At 43.0% G+C, this 24,729-nt stretch overlaps 1 protein-coding gene across 7 annotated transcripts in view; it reads left to right on the plus strand.

The window, feature by feature from the left end:
* Positions 1-24,729, plus strand: part of MYO9A (myosin IXA) — a 392,893-nt gene that overhangs the window by 272,246 nt on the left and 95,918 nt on the right. For all 7 annotated transcript variants that reach the window (XM_019499347.2, XM_059714929.1, XM_059714932.1 and 4 more), the window contains one exon: positions 891-1,025. In XM_019499347.2, coding sequence (XP_019354892.1) covers positions 891-1,025 — 135 coding nt within the window. The remainder of the gene's footprint in view (positions 1-890; positions 1,026-24,729) is intronic.

Genomic DNA, 24,729 nt, shown 5'->3' on the forward strand with positions numbered 1-24,729 from the left:
CTTCACGATGCTGCGATTCTTTTAAAGGTCTTTGGTTGTATTAGAGAATGTCTCACAACTTGAGAAAAATATTATTCTGGATTGTCTCCATTAATTTAATTTGCCTCGCTAAGTCGCATCGAATGATTTTGTTTGTTTGTTTATTTTATACAAATCTATACCAGAAGAGTTGTCTAGAAATAAATCTCATGAGCATCTGACAAATGGTGTTCATTCTGTATATGTTTCTAATCTGTTGTCTTATGCATGTTTGTTATTATGAAGAGTTGTTCTGGGTATTTCCAAAGCAATCCCTTTTCCTTCTTCAATTACTATAGAGAATTATTTATTTATAGATCCATCCTGCGTGTTTCTTGGTTTGGAATGTTCACAGTTGGAGTATAACCATTTATAAAGCTAATGTCGAGTATCCAAATAAACACATTCCTTTGGTTTACCCTTCACGTTGCAAGTCATTTTTCCAGTATGGTGAATGCTGTTAAGTCATATGTCCAAGAAAGTATTTTGGAACTGTATTCAGATTTCCCCAAAGAGGCAGTGATGCTTTTAGCTGAAAGTAAAAGGCAGACCAACACAATTTTATTTGGCCAAAAATGTATGCTGCCATCTCAGTGTGGGATGCAGTGCTAGAGCTGGATAGGAATTCAAAGCTCCCTGTTTCAGAGAGAGATAGTAAGTTATGTCTGACCTGGTATCTAAAATTGAATGTCGTCTCCCTCAATTAGGTGCAGTCCTCCAGATGGAGAGATATTAATAGTTTCAACACTGATTAAAAGCCCTCATATTCAGTATATTAGATTCTGTTTGTATGGTTTTCATCTTCAGTGGTAGTCAGGCTTTATTAACTTGGTCATAATATTTAAAAATATATTCTGTGCTTTTTCTTACAGACATTGTCCATCGGGGTACTTGATATCTTTGGATTTGAAGATTATGAAAATAACAGCTTTGAACAATTCTGCATTAACTTTGCTAATGAACGCTTACAGCACTATTTTAACCAGCACATCTTTAAACTAGAGCAGGTAAGTCTGTCAATATTGACTGCATACTTCTACTTACGAGATATTGCACTTTGCGTGGTTGAAATTCTTGAACTAACATGTGGCAGAATTTGCTTAAGTCTTCCTGGGCTGTCTTCTAACAACTGTTCCACCCATTTAAGGACAGCAAATCTTTCCAGGCATGAATTCTAGTTTGATCAGATGGGCCACTTCAAGAGGTACACAAGTGAAGGTAACTTATACTACATGTCAGGGTTAGGGTTTGCTGAGAGAGAAAAAATGCTATGCAACTTGACAAAGCAGAAGACTTGCAAGGCATCTGCGTGGTCAGCTATTCATACCTTCATATTGTACAAGTATCTGTATTCGTTCTGCTGAAAGGATTCTGCAAACAGTAGTTCTTTGGTGAGGAGAGACTAGTTATTAATGTTGTCTATACCCCTTGCTCTTCTTGAAGCCACATTGCTAAAAACAATCCCATTGTGAGGTTCTGTGAACCTGCCTATACAGAGAAATTGGAAAATGTATCTGGGTTCTATTAAGCTTATCTGTAAATAGCCTTCCTTCTAGTAGGAAGATCAACCTACCCAACCCACTGTGGGAGAATTAGGCTCCAATTTATGGATTAAGCTTGAAGAGGTATTATTGTATTGGAAGATAGAGTAGCATTTACATGATCTGCAGTAGCAAATATTTCAGTGGACATATTCAAAGCCTCACAGTTAGTTATTTGATTCCTGTTATGCTGAAGTATAAGAAAACCAATGTGGACGATTCCTTGTGGAACAGGTGTGGATGCTCCCTTCTGCCTGTAGATTCTGTCTTCACAGTGCTTGCAACAGGCTGAAAATACCCTTGTGAAAGTTTTTGGACTCTTCTTCTAGAAAAAGGACATTTTACAAATACCAGAGGGCTTTTCAATTGGAGTGCTTTTTGTCAGTGATTTGTTTGTCCTTTAATGTTGTGGAATGCAACTGAAAATATGCCACTCAGATTTTCCTTCACACTTTGTAACAGCAAGCATGACTTGGACAAAGAGTCCAGCACAAGTGATATGATGTTTAGCTGTGTTATATAGTGATGTCTGGTTAAGATTGATTATAAAACTTGGTAGACAGTCAGCTGAGAACTTTTTCTTTTTAACATAAACCTTATTCTACCTACTTCCAGCTGCTTGCAGCTAATCACTATGGGTGTGCTCTGGCACTCTACCGTCTCAAGATTGCAGACATGATGCCTCTTGTAAATACAGCTGTCATTGTACTGTGTACTGAGAGAATGTTTAGGGCTGAAGCAGACTCAGAGATCTCACTAACAGATTTTCATCTTTGAGCCAAATGTACAAATGAGGAAAATGAAACTCAGAATACTGTTGAAAGTTTTGTGGGGAGGATGAGGCAAAAAGGGTTAAATGTTGGATTTCTGTCTTGAACAAAGACTTGCTAGTTAATCTTGCTTGCTTGCTTTGAACCAAGTGTTCTAAATTACTAAAGAAGGCTTGGCTTATGATGATTCATGATAGTCTTGGAATATGCTTTACCATATGATAAGCCTGGGTGAAATATACTAATCGAGCTGTAAAACACAGTCACATAAATTCTGCTCTGTCTTTGTTGCCAAAGCCTTAGATTTAGAATTATAATGACCTTTTTCTGGCAGCAAGCCTTTGCCCAGGAATCATAACTTAAATGGAGCCTACCCCATCATTCAGGAGAGAGATTTTTCCACCCATCTCCCCAGATGTGGTTCTCATTCTTCTACCAGGCAAGTAGGACCAAGTTTCCACCATTACATTCACTAATTTCTTTTAGTAATTAGCAGCTGTTGAAGTGTGCTCCCCATATCTGTGCAGGATTCTCTCCTCCCCAATTGGCCAGGCAAGTTAAACCCTATGTTCTGACTTTCTCCTGTTTAAGTGAGTCCTTTTGCATGACGGGGAAGTGTACTGCTGCTGCATCATTCACCTGGCACTTCATGCCTTTCTACCAGGAAAAATAGGTTTTTTTATGCATTACACTATTGGTAGCACATGCACCCAAGCATAAAATAAGTACAAGAAAAAGGTATGGCAGGGTGGCACCTTAAAGGCTAACTGGTTCAAAGTGGCATGAACTTTTGTGAGCAGCAGCCTACTTCATCATATGCTAGGAATAGACTGGAAATCTGTTCCTAGCATCGGACAAAGTAGGTTCTTCTTTACAAAACCCTTATGCCTCTCTGAACCATTTAGTCCCTAAGGAGACTCTCTGTCCTACTTCCTGCCATAAATAGGAAGGTTTCTAGACCCTTTTTTATATACCAACAACTCTGCTATTTGCTTCCTTTTTCATCAGCAATGATGATTTTTTTTTTTTAATTTAAAAATAGGTTCTACAGTTTTCATTTAAAATGTATTGCCCTATCAGTTCCCACCTCAGGGATTCTGTCTGGCTCAGGGCAGGTACCTCAGTCCTGCCCAGCCTGGGCACAGGGGGCAGCCCAGGCTGTGGCATGTGTGGCTGCTCCTTCCTGCTGCCCTAGGTGTACACCAGCTGGCATGGCAGTTGGACTTGCTTCCTGGCAGTGGCGGCTCCTTCTGACCGACACTGCTGCTGGACCTGGCCCCACTGCCTGGGCATTCCAGCAAGTCCACCCTGTGGGACCTGTGCAGGCAGAGCGTGTGGCTAGGCAGATGGGATGGGGCCGTGGGTGGGTGGGGAGTGGTATTTGGGAGTGGGACAGGTGGGCAAGGCTGGGATCACAGGTCAGTGACAGTGCAGGGCTGGGGCAGGGACAGAGCTGCAATCCACTGCTTACATGACCCTGCAATGGGCATGGATTCCACAGGCAGGGGCATGCAGGGAGTAGGTCATGGCTCTGCCCCAGGACTCAGCCCCATGTTGTCACCACCCCAAGATCCTGGCCCTGACCCCAGACGCAGATCCTTGCCTGCCTGCAGCCCCATCCTATCTGCCTGGCCATATGCCCTGCCCACACTGGTCTCAGCCAGTCTCTGCAGAGAACCCAGGATTGCCGGGCGGTGACAGCGCAGGGTCAGTACCCAGAGCAGAGCCATGATCCACTCCCTTACACTCCTGTCCGCAAAACCAGCACGTGTTGTAGGGATGTATGGGCAGCAGATCACGATTGTCCCAGTCCCCAGCCATGTGTATTCACCAGACCATGATCCCAACTCCAGCCCTTCTGGTCCATCCTGGATGCTGCTCCCTGCCGGCCTCTGGCCAAGTGCAGAACAGAGCCACTTAGGGAATTTTGGTGAGCTGTTGTGCAGTAACACCTGGTGAAATCCTGCATCCTTTCATAATGTGATGCCTGCTATCCTTAATATGGGCTTGACACTCGCTCCTGCTTGGCTGTACTCAAGCTGCTGCTTGTCAGTTGGTATAAAGAAAGATTGCAAGCATCTCAAATACTATAACACCATCCTCCAAAAGAAATTTCATTAATATAAGCAACAGGAAAAAAATCTCAGCTGGGGAGAGAGCTACAAACCCCAGAATTGCAATGATTCACCAGAATTATCACTCAATCATCCAGTTTTCTAAAAGATTTCAGCCACGCATGTATATCTTTACAAAGAATGTATATATTACTATTTCTTTGTCTGATATATCACAATTAAAGCAATAGTTAACCATTTGGTAACAGGATGCAAAATGACTACAGCCCTAGTTATTAACTGTAATAATGTAAAGGCCCATAAATATGCTATATCCTTGACAACTGTATACAGCTCTGCAAGTCCTTGTATTTCCTCATCTAAAACACCTTTCTCTTTTTCTGCTGAGGTCACTTTTATACTTCATTGGTGCATATTTGGCTTGTACAGATTTTATTTTTATCACCATTAAAAAGAAAAAAATAAAGATCAGCCATTGACCATTCCAAAACTTGGTTCAAGGTTCTCTTTTCATTGGAGATGAGTATAGCTTGAAAGATGCTGTAGTCAGCTGTATTCCGTGTGACATGCAGAGAAATAATAAACTGCAGAAACCATTGATTTTTCTATTTGGCAATCTGCCATCATAACATTGTTCACTTTTTTTGTTTTTTTTAAAGAAAGCTTGTAGGTACTCAAACGCTATCTTAGAGTAGGAAGATTCCAAATTAGAAACAGTGAAGTAAAATATGACTCCAGTAATTATCAGGCAAAGAAGCATTGTTTGCTTTGGCTGTGCTGCATTTGGGGCTGAGGAATATTTATAGTGTAGGATCTGACTCCAGTTTCACAGGAACACCATTTGCCACCAGCATGTTAGCAGATTTTTCAAAACAATTAACGGACTTCTAATATCTGGATTTATCTTCAGGTAACTGAATTGTTAACGTGTTAATTTTGGTTTTCCATTATTCAAGGAAAGAGAGTGGAAATGTTAAGATAGCATAAACAAGTGCAGCAAGTAGAAATTGAACAAAAATGCATGAATGAAAAAGAAGGGGTGTACAGGGGTGAAACTGTGGCATTGGGAGGTGCACTGGTACAGTTGCATTTCTATTCAGGCAGTGCTGAGAGAGTCTATTGACTTCATAGCTTGTTGTCATATCCCTGATTCCTGTTAATCTCTCTCCACTGCGCACACACAGGTGTTAACAACCCTCTCTTCTTTTTAATCCTCTTGATGTTTCATTATTCAAACTATTCTTTCTTCTGTAATTTTGTTGTCTGTTAGCCATTCCTGGTAGTGTCTGTCTTCTATTTCACAGCCCTGCAGACTGTTTTCAGCTCTACCTAAAACCTTAACTCAAGTGTGGCAATACCAATTTAGGCGTAGAAATGACTGACTGACCCATGAAATATTGGAAGCATTGTCAAGATCTTAAAGAAGGCTAGATGTTGAATAAGAAGCATGGATTTAACTGTAATGACTACAGGACTAATGGCATTATCTTTTGCCCTTTTTCACTATTTTTGCCTAGTTAGTTGCATTTTTAAAAACTATTATATATAATTTAGCAGATCAGTCCATATTATAATTGTTATAATGCTAGCCCTCTAGTGTAAGAGTAAAGCATCTATTTTCTTTTAACTGGAGAAAAATAAGTTGTGTCTTATGCAATGATGTGCCACACCTCTGTTTTCAAAATTGTCGATATGCCCACGGGGGTGTGCGTGTAGCAGGGGACAGCATTTAATTTGGAAAATTAAATGCAAAATTTACTTATTGTGAGATCTATCAGTCTGTGAAATTAACACAGTTCTTGCAAGATTTCTTGACTCATAAGACTTTATTGGATAAAGCCCTAAAATATATTTTAGGAAACAGTCCTCCTTTGAGGTGATGGTATAATAGAATCACAAGACTCTTTCAGCTTTCTGTTACAACTGATTAGGTTCCGGCCCAGTAGAAACACACAAAATATGATCTGATTTTTGGTATTATTCTCTCTCTTTGGTTTCTCCCGAAGCATAACTCACTTGAATAATGCAGCCAGGAAGCCCACTAGAAGCTTTTATTGCTATTGATTTATTTTGGAAGATACTTGGACGCTACACAGTGACAGTATAAAACCCTAAATTAAATAATTTTGTGTCACTGTCTTCTCCTTTCTTAAGAGGGTGGAATATCTAGCTCATAATTGTTCTAAACTTGACCTACCCAAGGGTGGCCGCTAATTCAGTAGGGATAACATTCAGAAACAAACTATAGGCTCCTTCTGTTTTTCACTTAGCCTCACCTCAGTAACTGATTGATTGGTAGAAATAGGGTTCAGAAGAAGGAGACCAAAGACACTGTGTTCCTAGACATTCTGGGTACAGGTGGACACCTGCCTACCTTCACCTGTGCTGGGGTTAAGGGGAAGCCGTTTTGGGACATAGGCAATGATTGCCATAAATAAGGGACAAGGGAATCCAAGTAGAAATGGCATCAAGGCATATGGTGCTGACTAGAAGGAGAAAGACAAATTGATTGCAGGGAAAACAAATTCTGAAACAGTCTGGGAGTGACAGGGAGGAATAAAGCAGGCAGATCAAGAAGAAAATGAAAATGCAGAAGAGCTGGGGAAGAGAGAACAAGGGAGACATACAGCGATAAATTTTTGTTTTATTTTATGCACAGATTCTTGGTAAAAACAGATATAAATTATTTTGGAAGCTTGTAAATATGAGAGTGGGGTGGTCTGCATAACTCTAGTTGGCGTAACTGTGCGATTTATACAGGGTATGCCAGATGTTTTACAACACAGGCTTGTGCCATGCCACCCTGTGTTTTGTTTATGCAAGAGATCGGGAAGGAGAACTCTTTTGAAATGTATATGCTGAGATTGAAAAAGAAAACATATAATTGCTATTGTGTACATCTGCCCTGTAAGGCCAGGGAGGCACCTTAGGATCTCTCTACATGTGCAGGTAAAGGTGTGATGGGGTCTAATGCACAATCCACTCAATCACCTTTGCTGTCATACTACATGTGCATGGCAGGAGGCATGATTGGGATTGCATCAGAGCTCATCACGCTTTATTGCTGGTGCAGAGGGAATCCAATCCTGGGCTCCCCTTGCATTGGCAAGAATCAAGCTCCTGCAGCTAGGAGCCCCCTGAGCTGATGGGGCTTCCAGGCAGGGGTGTACCCCATGCACCCCCATGGCTGGGACTCTGCATCATCTGTGATCTCTCAGATGCAGGAACACACCACACACACCCATAGCTGGGAGTCCATAGTCTGTGCCCCCGCGGCTGGGAGATGGCAGCTGCTGCAGTCTCCCAGCCACAAGGGTGCATGGGGCCCCCCCATGTCTGGGCTCCCAGGCACCAGTGGTGCACACGCTCCCCCCCCCACCCCGGAGCTGTAATCGGGTCCTAGCCATAGGGGCCCCTGGCCTCATGCACAGTGGCTTGATAGGAAGAAGCCACAAAACTTTTTATTTCACATATTTTGTGGAATAACTTTGTAGCTTATTCCTTTTTCTGTCACTCCATTAATTGATTGAATGTGTGGCCAGGTGATCACTTAAGGTGTGATTAACTGGTTGATCACTTCTTAAATGTAGCATATAGTTGTAGTGTCACAAATCCAGGTGTACTACTCAGAGGAAGAACCACAAATTGTATAAAAATGTACAAGTCTTTAAAATGACTCAAGTGGTTTGATGTAAACGGTTCTTCAATGGATAACGATGTTTTGATTTTAAGGCTTGATATTCTGGGACTTTCTAGGGTTCACAAGGAAATGCCACAAGCCATCTTCGAAAGGTGGGAATACCCTTTAAAAATTTTGAAGCTCCCATTTTTAGATCTTATGAGTCACAAGATGGTGTCTATACTACACCTGTAGGAAGTGTAATTTTTAAGGGTAATTCCACATTTTCTTAGTTATTTAAACAAAATTAGCCCCTCATGATAATGTTGTGGATGTGGAGTAGATGCAACTTATACCAGTATAAGTATTCTGTTTTACTCCAGGATAAAGTTACTCTTTAGAAAGTCAGGAACACCTATACATTAGTGTAAATTACAGTCTTGTACAATTTGTATGTCCTCATCTAGCTAATTTCAGCCCAGGGTAGCCTTTTTTTCAATGTGAGCAGGCCATTATCTGCTTTCCTGTGGCAAGGATTGTAATAGTGCTTACTATAGGAAGCTGCCTTTCTGAGTACTGGTTATCTGTTTAAAGCACCAGTTTAACTTACATTAGCATACAAAACTGATAGCAACCTTTCGAGTTCCACAGCTCCTTTCCTGCTTCTCTCTTCTTGGCTCATTGTTTGATCTGTCTCTCACCTTTCCACCTTCCTACTACTGATTTCTATTGGCTTCTTGCAAATATCACTGCATAAAATTGCATTAGTTTGGGCTTTGAAAGTTATTGCATGATTGTATTTACATCTACAGATAGGGTCGGAAAACTCAGATTCCTGTGAGAGTAGCTTTTTAGCCTAATGAGCACGTAGGCTGTAACCTTTCTCACTAATAATAGAGGGTATCACCCATAGCAGATGTTTAAATTATGGGTGAGGAGGAAGAGCATCTAAAAGAAAGAAAAGATGAAACTAACATTAAAGTTTGAGATCTATGTTTCAGTATTGTTTTGAGCCAGTACTGAAACAAAAATATTTCATTAAAAACCTTGTAACCCTGTACCGTAGGGGATTAAAATTACCATGCTGTGTAGCTACTTCTCACTTTTTATGGGCCTGATCCAAAAATCTGCTGAAGTCAGTGGGTGTTCTCCCGTTGACATTAGTGGGTTTTGGATCAGGTCCTAAACAGTGTCAAAGCCTGTTCACTGAAACAGCTGTTGTAAATTGCATTGAGCTGCTGCCTTTTGAATAGCCACTAAAATAGTAACCTCTGATGTGAACGAAGTATAGCGAGGTGGTTTCATTTCCAGGCTAGCTGCCAACATTCAATAAGTGTTTTGAAAGTCTATCTAATTAGCTGCATAGATGGTATTTGTCACCCACAGGAGATGCTGCTGGCTGATTCACTCCCACTGGAAAAATTAAACAAGCAATTGAGCGGTGTCTGTAAAATTCTTTGCGCTAACTAATTGTCAAGACTTCTGCTGATGGCTTCTCCCTTTTCTGATAGTGATTTTATGTCAGGTGAATGGTCAGTTCAGGCTCCTTGGAGAAAGCTCTGAAATGGGAATTCCCTATTTTTTCCACAGTTAACTTCATTACTCCAATAGCAGAATTTCATGTGGAACATATATCCATGAAATAAAAAAAGAAAAGAAAACAGTAACATGCTGTCCTGAGCATGATTTTGTTCACATTTCCTAGAATGCAGAACCATGATTTTCCTCACTATTTTTTGTGGGGAGAAGCCTGTCAGATGCAGACCGTCAGCAGATACCTCCTGCCGTTGTATTATGTCCTGAGCAACTCCAAGTCAGTTTGATGATGAGAGGAATAGAGCAGCTCTCTAGATCTAAGCGTTGTTCTTGTCAAGGAGAGTCAAAGCTAATGATCAAGTGGGTTATTTAAAAGGCGACAATCTATTTTATAGTGATGTTGATTGTTGATAGCTAGAACGTTACATAAAAGAAATTCATAGATTGCAGAGTTGGAAGGGACCACAATGGATCATTGTGTCCAACCCCCTGCCCCTGGCAGGAAAGAGGACCGAGGTCAGATGACCCCAGCCAGGTGACTATTTAGCCTCCTCTTGAAGACCTCCAAGCTAGGTGATAGCACCACCTCTCTTGGAAGCCCATTCCAGATCTTGGCCACTCTTACTGTGAAAAATTTCTTCCTGCTATCTAACCTAAATCCACTCTCAACTAGTTTACACCCATTATTCCTAGTCACTCCCTGGGGCGCCTTAGTAAACAGCGCTTCCCTTATTCCCCATTGACCTCCCCTAATAAATTTATAGGCGGCCACAGGATCTCCCCTCAGCTGTCTCTTGTGAAGGCTGAAGAGATTCAGCTGTCTAAACCTCCCTCCGTAGGGGCTATCACGAAGGCCACTAATCATGCGAGTGGCCCTCCTCTGGACCCTCTCCAGATTCCTCGCGTCCCTTTTGAAGTGCGGCACCCAAAACTGGTCACAATACTCCAACTGCGGCCTGACCAGTGCCACATAGAGGGGGAGCATCACCTCCTTTGATCTATTCGTCATGCACCTGCTAATACATGACAAGGTGCGATAGGCCTTGTTGATGGCCTCGTTACACTGCCGGCTCATGTTCATCTTGGAGTCAGTTATGACTCCAAGATCCCTCTCTGCCTCTGAGCTGCTGAGAAGGACACTCCCCAACCTATAGGTGTGCTGGGGGTTCCTCGTTCCCAGGTGGAGTACCTTACATTTATCTTTATTAAATTGCATCCTATTTCTCTCTGCCCATTGTTCCAACCTGTCCAGGTCGGCCTGAATCTGCTCCCTGCCCTCCGGTGTACTAACTTTGCCCCATAACTTGGTATCATCGGCGAACTTGGAAAGGGTGCTCTCCATGCCCTCGTCCAAATTGCTGATGAAGATATTAAATAATATCGGTCCGAGGACCGAACCCTGTGGGACCCCACTGCCCACCTCCCTCCAGGCCAAGAAGGAAGCATCTACCACCACCCTCTGGTGCGGTCCGTAAGCCAGTTGGCCACCCACCTGATCATGTAGGCGTCCACTCCGCAGTCTGCTAGCTTCCCAACGAGGATAGGGTGCGAAACTGTCGAAGGCCTTCCTAAAGTCCAGGAAGATCACATCAGCCTCGGCTCCCGTGGCCAGGCAGTGTGTGACCTGGTCATAGAAGGCTACAAGGTTTGTCAGGCAGGATCTACCTGTGACAAACCCGTGCTGGTTTCCCCTCAGCATCGTTTCCCCTGCTGGGCCTGCACAATTGTGTTCTTTGATTATTTTCTCTAGCATTTTCCCAGGAATAGAGGTAAGACTGGCTGGTCTAAAGTTACCAGGCTCATCTCTTCTCCCTTTCTTGAAAATGGGCACCACATTGGCCCTTCTCCAGTACTCAGGGACCTGGCTGGAGCACCACAAGTGCTCGAACAGCTGTGCCAGCGGCTCAGCTATGACACTGGCCAATTCTTTCAGCAGCCGTGGATGGAGGTCATCTGGGCCTTGTACCCATCCAGCTCCTCCAGGAGCTCCTTAACTATTTCAGAACTAACCGTAGGTAGACTGGTGCCATGTGGACATCTGTCAGTGATCGAAGTGGGGGAATTGGCTTGGTTGGTATATAGTAATACTGAAGCAAAGAACTCATTGAAGAGATCTGCTTTTTTTCCTGCGTCAACCACCAACTGTCCTGATTTGTCCTGCAGGGGCCCTATGTTGCTCTGAGCTTTCCATTTGCCCGCTATATACCTGAAGAAGGACTTTTTATTGTCCTTGATTGTTGAAGTCGGCCTGAGCTCAAGCCCTGCCTTGGCCTGTCTGATTCCCTGCAATAGCATGCCAGGGAGATATATTCCTCCTTGGTGGCTGCCCCCTGCTTGCATTGCCTATACATCTCTTTCTCTGCCCCCAGACTCTCCTGGAGTTCCCTGTTCAGCCAAGGGGGCTTTTTTGCCCCTTTACCTCCCTTCCTACATAATGGGATAGACTCCTTTTGAGCCCCAAGGATCACTCCCTTGAGATACCTCCAACCCTCCTGGGCTGCCAGTTGCTCTATGTTCTTGAGTTGCATCCCCTCACTAACTAACCTTCGAAGCTTGCTAAAGTTGGCCCTTCTGAAGCCCAACACCTTAGCCCCACTAGTTACTTTACCCACCCTTCGCTGGATAGTGAACTCGACCAAGTGATGGTCACTATCTCCCAGGCTACCATGAACTTGCATGTTCCCCACGAGATCATCCCCTGTTTCCAAGGCCAGGTCAAGCAAGGCACTACCCCTGGTGGGACTAGACACCACCTGGGTTAGGTGGAGGTCCTGCACACAATGTAAGAACCCCCATGGCTTGTTTTGGCTGTCTGCTCCTCCCAGCAGATATCTGGGTAGTTTAGATCTCCCATGACCACTGCCTCCCTCGCCTGCGTTGCGTCTGCTAGCTGCCCAGAGAATACATCATCTAGCTCTTGATCCTGATGAGGAGGCCTGTAGTAGACCCCCACAACCAAGTCCTTTCCCCCTGGCCTCCCCCTGGATCCTGACCTACAATACCTTGGTGCTCCCTTCCTCCACCCCCACCTTAATGGTGGAAGACGTATACTGCTCCTTAACATAGAGTGCTACCCCCCCACCTTTTTTTCCCCACTCTGTCGTGCCTATACAACCTATACCCCTCAATGCCTATCACCCAGTTGTGTGTAGAATTTCGGTTAGTCTGACTAGGTCATACTGGGTGCTAGCAAGCAAGAGTGTGAGCTCCTGTTGCTTGTTCCCCATACTCCTGGCATTTGTATAAAGACATTTTAGTCCCCCAAAGGGGGCTCTTGGTGCCCCTGTGCCTTGATGGCGTGTGCAGCTATCAAATGGCTGTGAATATAAATTTATTTTCTACTTAGACCTGGAACAAATGAAAAAATACTTCATGAGCTCACAAGCAAAAGTATTGGCTACAGCTCTGGCACTCTTTTCTGGAACAGTTTCAGGAACTTGAGGCATCTGTGTCATCTGTGGCCTATAAACGCTTAGGATCAAACCAGCAATTGTAAAGACAGACATTGGCCACATTCATTCAGGAGCAAGAACTCTGTCATAACAGTTTCCCTATTTATGAATCCATCATATTAGGAAAAGGTTCTTCATTTCACAATTTTGGAGAAAAGTTATGAGGATTCTGCTTAATCCTATTCTTTAAATTGAGGGATAATTCAAAATGACTGTCTAATGCTGTTCATCCAAACATTCCTTCATGCTTACATAAAGAGTGTAGGTGTCTGAATACCATTTGTGCCCATGAGAATTTCCCCCTCGCTCCCCCTGGCTTTCAATAGAAGTTGGCACAAATGGCAGGAGCCCAGTTATAATTTTCTGTTTAGTACCTTTCTGAATGCATTGTTTATTTGGACACATTAGAAAACCAGCTAGCATTCTTTCAGAAATAGAAAAAAAAACATTGATTTTAAAAACACTTTTAAAAAAAGGTCATCCAGTGCCATCAAGTGAACAAAAATATCAACTCCCTTCTACTCGCTTTTCCCATTCAGGCCAGCCCTTCAAAAATAACTGAAGCAAATAGGCCTTAACACATCCTGAAGGTGATCAGACTCCAGTCCTGTCTCAGAATGGAGTGATTGTTAGGAGACTTCTGGGATAATACTCTTCTTTTATATAGGACAAATGGATTGTACAGGAAACTTTTCACTGTCCAGAGGTATGTTTCAGCAGGTATGGGGGAGTGCTGTTATAGTCACAATAGTCCGGGAAATATGTAAGAAGCAAGGGGGGGGGGGGGGGGTTGGTTTTGTTTGTTTGTTTGTTTGTTTTTGTGGTATCTTGGTCAAAAGAAGATGCTACCAAAAAATGAAACCAAAAACACCTTACTTACCTCCAACATAGAGGGAAGTTTTAATTTATTAATTTATTTAATTTTAGCCATTCTTATGTCACAAATAACACTGTACTGTCACTGCAAGATACTATAATTTTTTTTTTAAAGCTTTTTGGAATTGTGCCTGTGAGAATGTTTTGTATCTCTCAGACCCCAGAAATACAAATCATTTACAGTGAGATAGGAAAAACAGGCCAACTGGGAGCCCTGCACTACTAGCATACTTGCCACTGTAGGTCTCCACAGCTTATTCCAGGTTAGCTGTTTGCTGAAGGCCAACAGGCTGTTATTTGCTCCCAAATACCTAATAGCAAGGCCCTGTACTAGATACTTAATGCATACATTACTCCAAGATAGTTGCACATCTGTCTGCTCCTGATCTTAGTATAACATATACCAAGATGTACAAATCTAATGCAAGTTGCACAGGTGTTACTGCTGTCTGCCTTGTCATGTTAGCTTGTCAGGGTTAATCTCTACTTAAGGATTTTGGAAAAGGTTCTTGTAAAAGGTTGATTTTGTTGGTATAATTTCATACACAAAAGCTTTTGGTGCTGCAGCTTGGTTTTTTCTTCATGCTGCTAAACGATACAGTCATGCCAAGTTTGAAGTGCAAGTCTCAGTCATGATCCTGGCTTATTTGTGTGGGTCCTACACAACAATAGGGAGAAAGAAACATTTAAAAAAAAAAAGAAAAAAATGTGATATTTATAAAGGCACAAAATTGTCATGGCTACTCAGCTGGAAACTGCTTTTAACACAGTCTCTAAATTAATTCGGTCTTCAGTTGACAGTGTCCCTTTAAATCTAATCTGTGGTTAAGGATTTTCTTCTGGCGATAGGCAGAAGTGCCAATCACGATACAAAATTATTTTGCAATGCCTCATCTGTCAGTGCTTACTAATGGTTGCCTATTTTCTCAAGACATATGGTAACATTTCTCCAGAGCGGCAAGGAAGGATGGCATTAAATAAAAGGGTCACTGTTTAGAAGGCTCCAGACAGAAGTTCTCTCTCTTCTGGGCAGGGTAGTATTAAATACAGCCTACCCATTTTAACTCTCCCTGTAAAGACTGGTTTTGTTTTAGTAGCACTGTTATTTAATTGCACAGAAAGATATCTATCCCAATCTCAACCAGGGTGTCATAGCATCCTGTGGTGCTGTGAGATCCTTTAAGGGTACCATATACTATTAGCACTGTTAGGTGTGCAAACGCCTACACATGTTTTACGAGATAAACGTAGAGATTTCAAATAGGAATCCACAGTGCCAAAAATGTTCTGTTCTGTTAAGGTTTTTCTGAGTTCTTTACCTGGAATAATTGCTTTCTTAGTTTTCTGTACTCAAGAAATGAGTGAAAGCAAAGAGCTGGCATTTTCTGAGGAGTGCCTTAAGTATATGGAGAGTTGCATTGTGTCTAAGGTGGTTGAAAACCATTGATTTGTCCTGTATGTCTTTAACACACATTTGGAAACATAGTTTTTCTAAATCTGTCATTTCACCTAACAGTGTCCAGTCACTATGCACACAACTCTCCTTTCCTCCCAAACAAGTGGGAAAGCGCATGACATTTTCAGTGTGCCACAAAGGTCAAGAGATTTCAGCTCATTTAGATAAAAAATAGGGCATCAAAATAGAGGAGACTATAGGATTAAGAGCAAGGCAGTAGCTACCTCTGTATTAAACAAATTCCTGCTGATGTGAATGGCAGCCTTACTGCCCAGGGAGTCACCTGGCATTTGAGATGAGAAAGTCCTGAGGGTTTGTCTTAATTAGGAAAAAAATCCTAGACTCCCAGTTTGACCAATCAGGCTCTCAAGCGTATAGAGGTTTATAAACCAAAACTGTTGCCTTAAATTCCAGGCAAAAAATCTTGTCATAGACCAGGGGCGAGCAATTATTTTGGGCAGAGGGCTTTTTACTGAGTTTTGGCAAGCCATTGAGGGCCACGTGACAGGTAGCCCAGGGCAGATAAATATTAATTTTCTAAATTTTTTAGGGGCCCAGCAAGCCAGATAGAATGGCTTGGCGGGCCACATCCAGCCCCCGGGCCACATTTTGCCCACCCCTGTGGTAGTCCCTTGGGCTTGATGTTACAGCAGGTACATCCCACCGAGGGTAGGGTTATATACTGTTTTGTGGGTTGATCCACATCTATTTAATGTTTCTGTCCATTTCTGATGTGATAGCAGGTTGGTCCAGAGCACAATGCCATGTCTCTAATCATAGGACAAGACTCTTTGTGGGTGATTTATCTTTTACTGGACCAACTGCATAATCAGGGAGGGATACAGACAAGCTTTCAGGTCTATACCCAAGTACCCTTCCTCAGGTCTCACCATCCTTTAATCATAGGCTGGGGCATGTTTCTTTTTTGTTGCTTTTTTATAAGTTTTATGATTTCTGATAATCTGAAGAAATGTCTCTTGTTTTTCCTCTCTTTGGCACATGGTTGGGAAGGGAAAATGCTTCACTTGACTATATAGCCACGCTCCTCTGGTTTGTGTTTCATACCTCCTAGTTTTCACGTAGAGTCTTGTTACTGATTCTGTCTTTTGAGAGACTCTGTTGCAGTTTTGTACATTTTCCTCTGGCAGTGTATCTTCTAATGTCATGGTTTTGTAGCAGTCGAACTTGTTGGTGATTTTGATTTCTTCTTTCTGGGAGGCTAATAGATGGGTGTGCTACATTTTAGTCTAGCATCTTGAGCATTTTTTGGCGCTGAGCAGAACTGCTTGCTGCCCTGGCCAGGAAGTTGCAATTTTTTAACCTAGAGTATCGAAATACATAGAAATGGATCATGATTTTGTTTGGATTTGCCAGTTTTTAATTTATATGTGCTTTACGATGGAGGGAGTGTTTGCTGCTTTGGGAAAAATGGAACCAGAAGCTGAATGTTGTTTTTTCTAGGTGTATTTGTGATTCAGGATCCAAAGCAGTCTTAGGCTGCCATTACTCTGTCAATAGTGAATGGTTACTTATATATGTTTAAATCTATTTTCACTCTAAAAATAGTTCCTCTCCTTATGCTCAAGATGCCCTTCATGTAATTTAGAATTGATGTTTTACCATAAAGTATAGCAGTACAATTTAATATATCCTGCAACATCTTACCAGGCAACACAGAATCTCCCATTGCCCTATTTTTCCAAGTTGCCCACCCTTTTTACTCCACCATCAGCTCCATTACCCCTTCTTTAGTGTCCAGAGAAAATAAACTTTAAGGTATGCCCTGATCAAATTGGTCAATTTTAGATGAGGAGTGAGGGTGGGCAGAGGTGTAATAGGGCAGTGGCTATTTTTTTTCATCTTCCCCAGTCCAAATCAGCAACCTGTCTTCCCTTCTTAGTTGCACTACTGGAGATGGACAAAACTCCAGAGCTGTTGGGCAGTGAAAGTTCTTTGTGTATAGTCAGGGGGCTTCAGCTTTATGTACTTCAGCTGAGCTCAATTTTTGTGTTTTAGCACTAGAAGAGAAATGATCTCCCAGTAGAATTGTGTAGTGCATGCCCTAAGCCCTTTAGGACTTTATAGCTCCCCACCCAACACCTTGAACATCCACCCATAAACCCATAGGAATCCAGTGGAAATCACAGAGCCGATAGTCACTGTGAGATACTCCTCTAACCCAGACAGGCTGCTTCATGGTGTATCAGCTTCAGATTCTGGATAACTAAAATATAGGTTAATGCTGAGCACATTGCTATCTAACTGCAGCCTAATCTTAGTATAAGAAAAACATGGGTAACTTTTATAGGGTTTTTAACATCCATGTTGCTTATTGGGGAGTGCACGACCTGTATGGGAGAGATCCGTACACGCTAAGCACCTTGACCCCATTATGAATGATAGCTTCCAATGCATCACAGGATGTCTGGAGCCTGCCAACCTTAAACTGTGTGTATCTGCTGGCTGGCAATCACTCCATTTGACATCAGAAGAGCAGTGGCCAGCAGGATAGAAGGACTGAGACAAACTGAAGATGTGAGACACTAGTTGTGTGACCATCACGCAGCGCACAAACCTCTGAAGTCATGCAGGAGCTTCCTCACTAGCACCCAACCTCTTAATGTTACAGCCAAAGAGACACCACTACAGATTTGGAATGGAAGGGTGAAGAAAGTGCCTGCCAGTGAAAAAATGGACATTCCAGCAGCTGAGTCCTTACCCCCAGGAGCTGATGAACCATGGCAAAAGTGGCAAATCTCAACCACCTGCATACTGGAGTTGGACATGCTAAAGAACTAATGAAGAAGTGAGGCTATGCCACCTGTGACAGTGGCACAGAGTCTCAGACAGTGCAACAACACCTGCTGCAGTGCCTGCTGCTTGAAGGCACATGAACAATGAAAGATCTTACCAAGTACAGTAAATGAGCACCAGCATGTGTAACAAAATGGTCAAATGCCGCATGGAGGAACAAGATGATGATTGTGGAGTAGAAGTTTCCCTTAGATCTGTCTATCCAATGTAATGTTAATTGCCTTGACCACACTCTCTGGTTTATAATATGCAAACAAACTATTTGCTCTTGAATACTCTGAGAATTGGGTGACAATAGAGGGCATCTAGGCAGGTACCAAAAATGCTGGAGTTTGGTGAATCTTTCCATCAAGTGTGACAGTGCATAAAACCTGCCATGTATGATCAAGAAAGGATTAGTCAGATTTATTTCCCTCCCCCCCATCTTTACTTGTTTTGCAAGTCTTTTCAGTTCCCCATGTGTTAATGGTCATTATTTTAACCATTTATTTTGGAACAAATAGTGTGCTCTTCTTTTCTACTAGGTTTTTAAATGTAACACTAACAATGTTCATTTTGCTGGGATTTTCTGACCACATTCATATTGAGAGGCTATTCATAGATTTTTTGGCCAGCCGTCTGAATGTGAAGTCTTGGCAGTAAGCTGCAATACAAGAGCCTCAGGAAACATAATCTGTGACTAACTACCAAAAGAGAAACAATCTATATGTTTTGGTTTGCAAAATTTAAGCTTGCACTGGTAGCTATTTTTATCTTTTAATATATTAAAAATTGGGCTTAAGAACTTGTTTATATTCTTTTTAAATCCCAGTGCAGGAAGAGCTGGGAAAATAGGCTACAGATTGTGAGGAGAATTAAAGGAGATTTATTTACTAGTCCCTCAGATTGTAAATGCTGTCTGAGAGTAAAAATGTAGTGTTGGGCATGGGAGGAACAGAGGGTCATCATTCTGCTTTGGAAGTTGCTGTTGAATTTTCAGGGAAATGAACCTCTTAAATAGAAAACTGAAAGGCTCTGTTCACTGACTGCTTTAGGACAGAGCAATCTTCATCACCAAGCACAAACACTGCTCTGTCTGTATGCAGGTTGTTCAGGAACAACTATTCAGGAGTAATTCTAGACACTTATTCCAGATTAAGTATGTCCATGTGTGCAGGTACTCTGGAAGAACTATTCTGCCTTAAATTTACACCCACCTGTGTTGTGGAATAATTTTCCTATGTGCACAAGCCCTTAGCATGTCCAAGTGACAGAAGTGTGAAGTATACTAAACTATGTCAGATCTCTGAGACTCATGCCAGGAAGGATGTAAATTAATTAGTTTTTCTCTTATTTTTTCATCTAGTCAAGCAGCTCTAAGTATTGTATTTTTTTCATTCCATGTTTCTAGGATTCAAACCATGCTTTCTTTAATTTGAAAATAATTCTAGCCAAACAAGTATTGATTACATTGTATGTTAAGAGCCCATCTAATTTCTGTGCTTTTACAAAGTTGAAACGTGAAATACGAAGGGAAATATCCTCAGCTATTATATCATGGACTGTTCACCCCATAGCTTTATGTACACATAATTAGAACAATAGACCTGACTCTTCTAACTACCTTCTTGCCTTCAACTCATGTACAGTAGGGGAAGGGGGGAAGTCAGCTTTACAGGGTCCCTGAAAGGTTAACACATTCCAGAAAGGATCAAAATGTTCAGAATTAGTTATCTTCATAGAAAATGCTTTGTCTGCATAGCCACTTTCTGTATACCCAGGGACACTGTTTGACTGATCCTGTATCTGTATCACATGAAGTTGAGTGTGGTCTGTCATCTTAAAATCAAGCTTGAAGCCATGCAGGTCTGTATTAATTGAATAAAACTAGGTTTTCTAATGACTCCACAAGGAAGTTGTTGTTGATTATACTGTTCAGAAATCACATGAGTGTTTCTAGTCTGTCTTCATCAGGGTTCTCAGTTTGAGATGTTCGTGAAAAGGCCTTGGACTCTGTCCTCAAAGCAAATAATGGCATAAGTTACACTTTGTATAAAGACTGAAATTCAGTCTGTGGACTGATGAGATTCTTCTGTTGCTCTGCATGATACAGCTTGCATGGTCCAGGACCAAAACACTTTAGAACTGGGGACAAAAGTATTCCTGCATGAGAGAACCACACTCTTGAATAAGCTAGTAGTTTGGGCAAATCCAGAAGGAAACAGTGTTTTAGGCAATTCTGAAAAACCTTTCTTTTTGAGCTAGGATTTTCCCCAGAACCAAAGATGATGTTCACTGCTTTGGCAACGTTCTTCCCAGAATAATATCGTAGAACAAACAAGCCTACCAAAATAAGTACAATGACTTAAGTGATTATTTGCCTGGAAGGGAAAATGAGGTAGAGTCTCTTAAAATGGGGGAGAAGGGAGCAATGTAAAACCTAAAATAGGTAGGGGCCAACAACAGGCCTGAGAGCATGAAACACAGCATTAGGGAGATGCAGGACAGCATGTCTCTTCCTTCTGCAAAGTCAGTTCCTCACACCAGTACTGATTTTTATCTCAGAATGCAAAGCCACAGGTGCCCAAGTATCTGAGTGCAGTTCATCCTACCTAGAAAACCAGAGGAAGAGAAAGAAGCATGTGAATCTTAATTAAAACATATTCTGTGTCCTTTCTCCTATGTCCTGTTCTTTGGGTGCATTCCAAATAGGAATTTAAGTGTAATTCAGTGCTCATTTTTGTTGTGAAGTTCACTGTTGTTGGACCCCATTTGTTAGGACTTTAGTTTTATCCAAAAGATTGTAATGGATTTTTAAAAAATGCAGTAATACGCTTCCCTCATCAGAGATTTAAAACAATGAAAGATTAAGGTAAAATCAAACATGCAGCAGTGGAGACCTTACATCCTGTCAAAGTAGTTTATGCAATTTGCATCCTTCTCCAAACACACAGGCATATGCACATATCAGTTTTGTTTTCCAGCAAGAGCCAATTCCCCAAACTTGTTGATCTTGTGTTTTTATTATTTCATGACACACTTTCCTCCGGTTCTTCTGTAGATTAGGAATGCCTCCGTACTTCAAGTTGTTAATTCAAATAAGGATTAGTAACATGCAGAGTTGATCCAGCTGTTCCATCAAACTAGAGGGATTTGCTAGTCTTTGCATGGTGAACTGTAACAGTTCCAGATGGGTCATGTCCACAGCAAGTTTGTTTCCATCATTTCTCACTTCCCAATCAGGAAGATTGGATTCTTTTTGTTCGGCCTACATTTTTTTTTTTTAAATGTACCCAGTATTCATTACAACAAACAACCCCTCTCTGTCTAGATGTTTGTACCTTCAGGTCAGTTGTAGATGCATCCTATGCATCTTTAATGGCCATTTAGCCAAGATAGACATTTGCACTGTACTCAGAAAAAGTCTGCCAAATTCTGTAGATTTTTTTTTATTCCAGATTCTGCCTACCACTGTGCCTAATACATGCTGTGCCTTAGGGCTTGTTTGACTAAATTAGCAGTGTGCACACCGACTTCAACGTTTGACCTAATTATTTGTAAGCCTTTCAATGATGTGCATGTTTAAGCCTTACCAGTATATTCCTGTGTCACAAGTTTCAGATAAACCTGGTGACTTGGGATAAGTGATTTTCTTAGCTCAAAGGCTGAAACACTGCAGGCTGGCAAACTAGGTGGTGTTGTCCTATCTTCTTAAGCCAAGCCATGTTTCCTTTCCTACCGCAGCTTTTTCCATCTATTTGATGAAATCAAGAATTTATTTTCTCCCAAGTGGTAAGAAAGGGGGATTAATATCCCTTGTTGGAACATTGCAGATGAGTTAGAGAAGCCAGATCTATGCTCCAGATCTTTCCCAGTATAGGGATGGCAGCAAATCCTTCTGGCAGGGTGCAGCTATGGCAACAGAAGAGCGGTTTTTGTCTTTCAGGGAGATGGTTTGTGTCACGGCGGGGTCCTCTCGGAGGGCCGTGATCTCCTTGAGGCCCTCTCACCGCGCTACTTCAGCCCGAGGGCACCCTCCATTCTCGCCCGCCACGTCTTGATGGAATATGTAATAGGGAGGCTGCCTTGTGTTTCCTCGGGCATGTAAGCTCCTGGACTCCTCGTGGGTCTCCCCGTACAATGGGTGCTACCCAAGCACCCCAGCCTTATGGGCTATGCGTGGCTCCTACCTCCCGATACCACGCCCCAAGCCTCGCAGATGTAATAGACGTTGTTAGGTCTGTACGCCCGCTTTCCGGGCCTCCTCTATAGTGTAGCCCACTCTGGGCTCTCTCTCTCTCTCGTGCCCAGCCTCCCACTGGGCCTCCCCTGATGGTACGGTCCCGCTCAGGGACTCCCTAGTGGGCCCCGGCCCTTCCGGCCAACCGCACGGGTACCCTCTCTGACCCCGGCTCACCGCGCTGCTACTCCCTGTCTTCTCGGGGCAACCGCAGCGCCCTGCCTCGGTCTGAGGGGTGTTACCGCACTAGCCTGCGGCCGGGCTCGCTATGCCCGTCTCGGGCTCCTCAGTAATTGCCCCTCTCTCTAGGGCTCCTCAGTATGGCGCTCCCCCTGTTTGGGGCTTCTCAATCATATACAATGGCGCTCCCCCTCTTTGGGGCTCGCCGTGCCCCCACGGGGCTTCTCAATCAGATCGCCCCTCTCCCTGGGGCTGGGGTCTATGTACCCCGCACGCAATCCGGGGTCTCGGTCCCCCGTCTGCAACCTACCGGTTGCGCCCGCAACCCACTGGCCGCGCTCCTCGCTGCCAGTCGCTCACGCACTGGCGTGCGAGCTGCGCCTTCCCTGGCGCTATGCAAATAATGCGCCCTCTTGGCGCTAGGGCACCCCACACTCTCTGGGGTCCCTATAATTGAGGCCTCCTCCAACCCCTACAGCCTCACCCAAGCCTCCGGGTGTAATAACAAAGCCAAACAAACTCAAGCCTCCTGGCAGTAACACAAACCTAGAGCCCCCTGGCTAAACCCTAGTGCCCATCCTCTCAGGGCTATCACGAGCTGTGCTTGCAAGTCATGCTCCTTTCCATATCTCAGCTGAGGGAGCTCCTGCCTCTCCAGCTGCTGGCAGAGAACTGCCAGCCTGGCTTCAGCCCTGGGCTTCATAAGGGCCAGGCCCTGCCCCCTATAGGCAGCTGGCTCTGCTTAGTTGCTCCCGCAACCCGCAGCTGTGCTCAATTGGCTCTGCCAGGGCTTTCTCCCTGGCAGTTTCTCCTCTCTAGGAGCAGGCACCGAGGTGCCCTGCGACAGTTTGCATTTATTTCATCTCTACAAGGGGGCTTTGCAGATGTGGTCCTGTTACCCTAGCTAAACAACGAAGGCTCTTTGGTGTATATGGTCTCAGAACTACGAGGCATAAATCTCCACATAGCTGCTATGCAGGTTAGCTGGAGAATGGTCAATAGCTTCTCTCACTGCATGTGGTTATAGGAAAATAACAGGTATTCCAGCAGTATTGAGCTGCTAGCCTCTGAAATGACTGAGTATGCTGTTCTGGTTCCACGCTTCGCTCCTTCTGTCCAATTTCAAGCCTCAGCATAGAGCCAAAGTAGTTCTGTTCTTCAACAGACATGCAGTGCAGGACACTATCTGTTGCACAGTCTGAGTCCCTGGAAATAAAGTGGAGCCAGGTCTTGGAAACCTGAGAAAAGAATTAGGAGGCCAAAAATAGGAAGCCCTGGCCAGGATTGCACGAGACACCTTTTTAGGAAGTTATGGTTGCAGTTCTGTATAACACGTCTATACCTGCAATAGCCTTAGCTTAATTCCAGCAGCAAAATTCACCAGAGCACCACAAGGGATGACAGGGTCCAACGGTCACAAACTCCTACAAGACCATTTTAGGCTGGACATAAGGAAAAACTTTTTTACTGTTCCAACCCCCAGGTCCTGGAATAGATCTGCACCCCCCCCTCCCCCCCCCCCAGGAGTGGCGCAAGCACCTACTCTAGAAACTTTTAAGAAACATTTGGATACTTATCTTGCTGGGATCCTTTGACCCTAGCTGACTTCCTGTCCTTTAGGCATGGGGCTGGACCCAATTGATCTTATGAGGTCCCTTCCAGCCCTAATGTCTTTGAAATCTCTGAAAGTCTTTTTGCCAATATAATTTATGGTCTGGGGAGCCATTTTAAGCTATCCATGCCAAAGAACTCCTGCTGCATCTTCACCAGGAGGTTTAGTTTACTACTGACCAAGTCTAAGACAGGTGCTCAGTTTTAAAGCAAGATATCAGGTGCCTGACATTTAAGTAGGCATTAGTGTGGAGTGCAGGTAGTGATTAAAATGAATGAGTGTATTCATCTTGTAGAGCTGCTGTTTCTGAGGAAGAATCAGTGAAGACCCAGGGTATTGCATTTTGGAAGATTTATTTATTTTGCAACTTGTAAGGCTGAAATGTTGAACTTACTTCTGTGGAGAATTGCACTGGGTTTAATTAAATGCCTGAAGTTGAACTTATTTAATTTAACTAGTACAACCTGTTCATCAGTGATTTATTTTGTTTTAATACAAGCTTGTGTTTGTTTACCAAAGCCTGTTACCAGTCACCTTAATCTTGTCTTTGTTTTTGTTATA

The sequence above is a fragment of the Alligator mississippiensis genome, chromosome 11 (genome assembly GCF_030867095.1).
Source record: "Alligator mississippiensis isolate rAllMis1 chromosome 11, rAllMis1, whole genome shotgun sequence".
Classification (NCBI taxonomy): domain Eukaryota; kingdom Metazoa; phylum Chordata; order Crocodylia; family Alligatoridae; genus Alligator; species Alligator mississippiensis.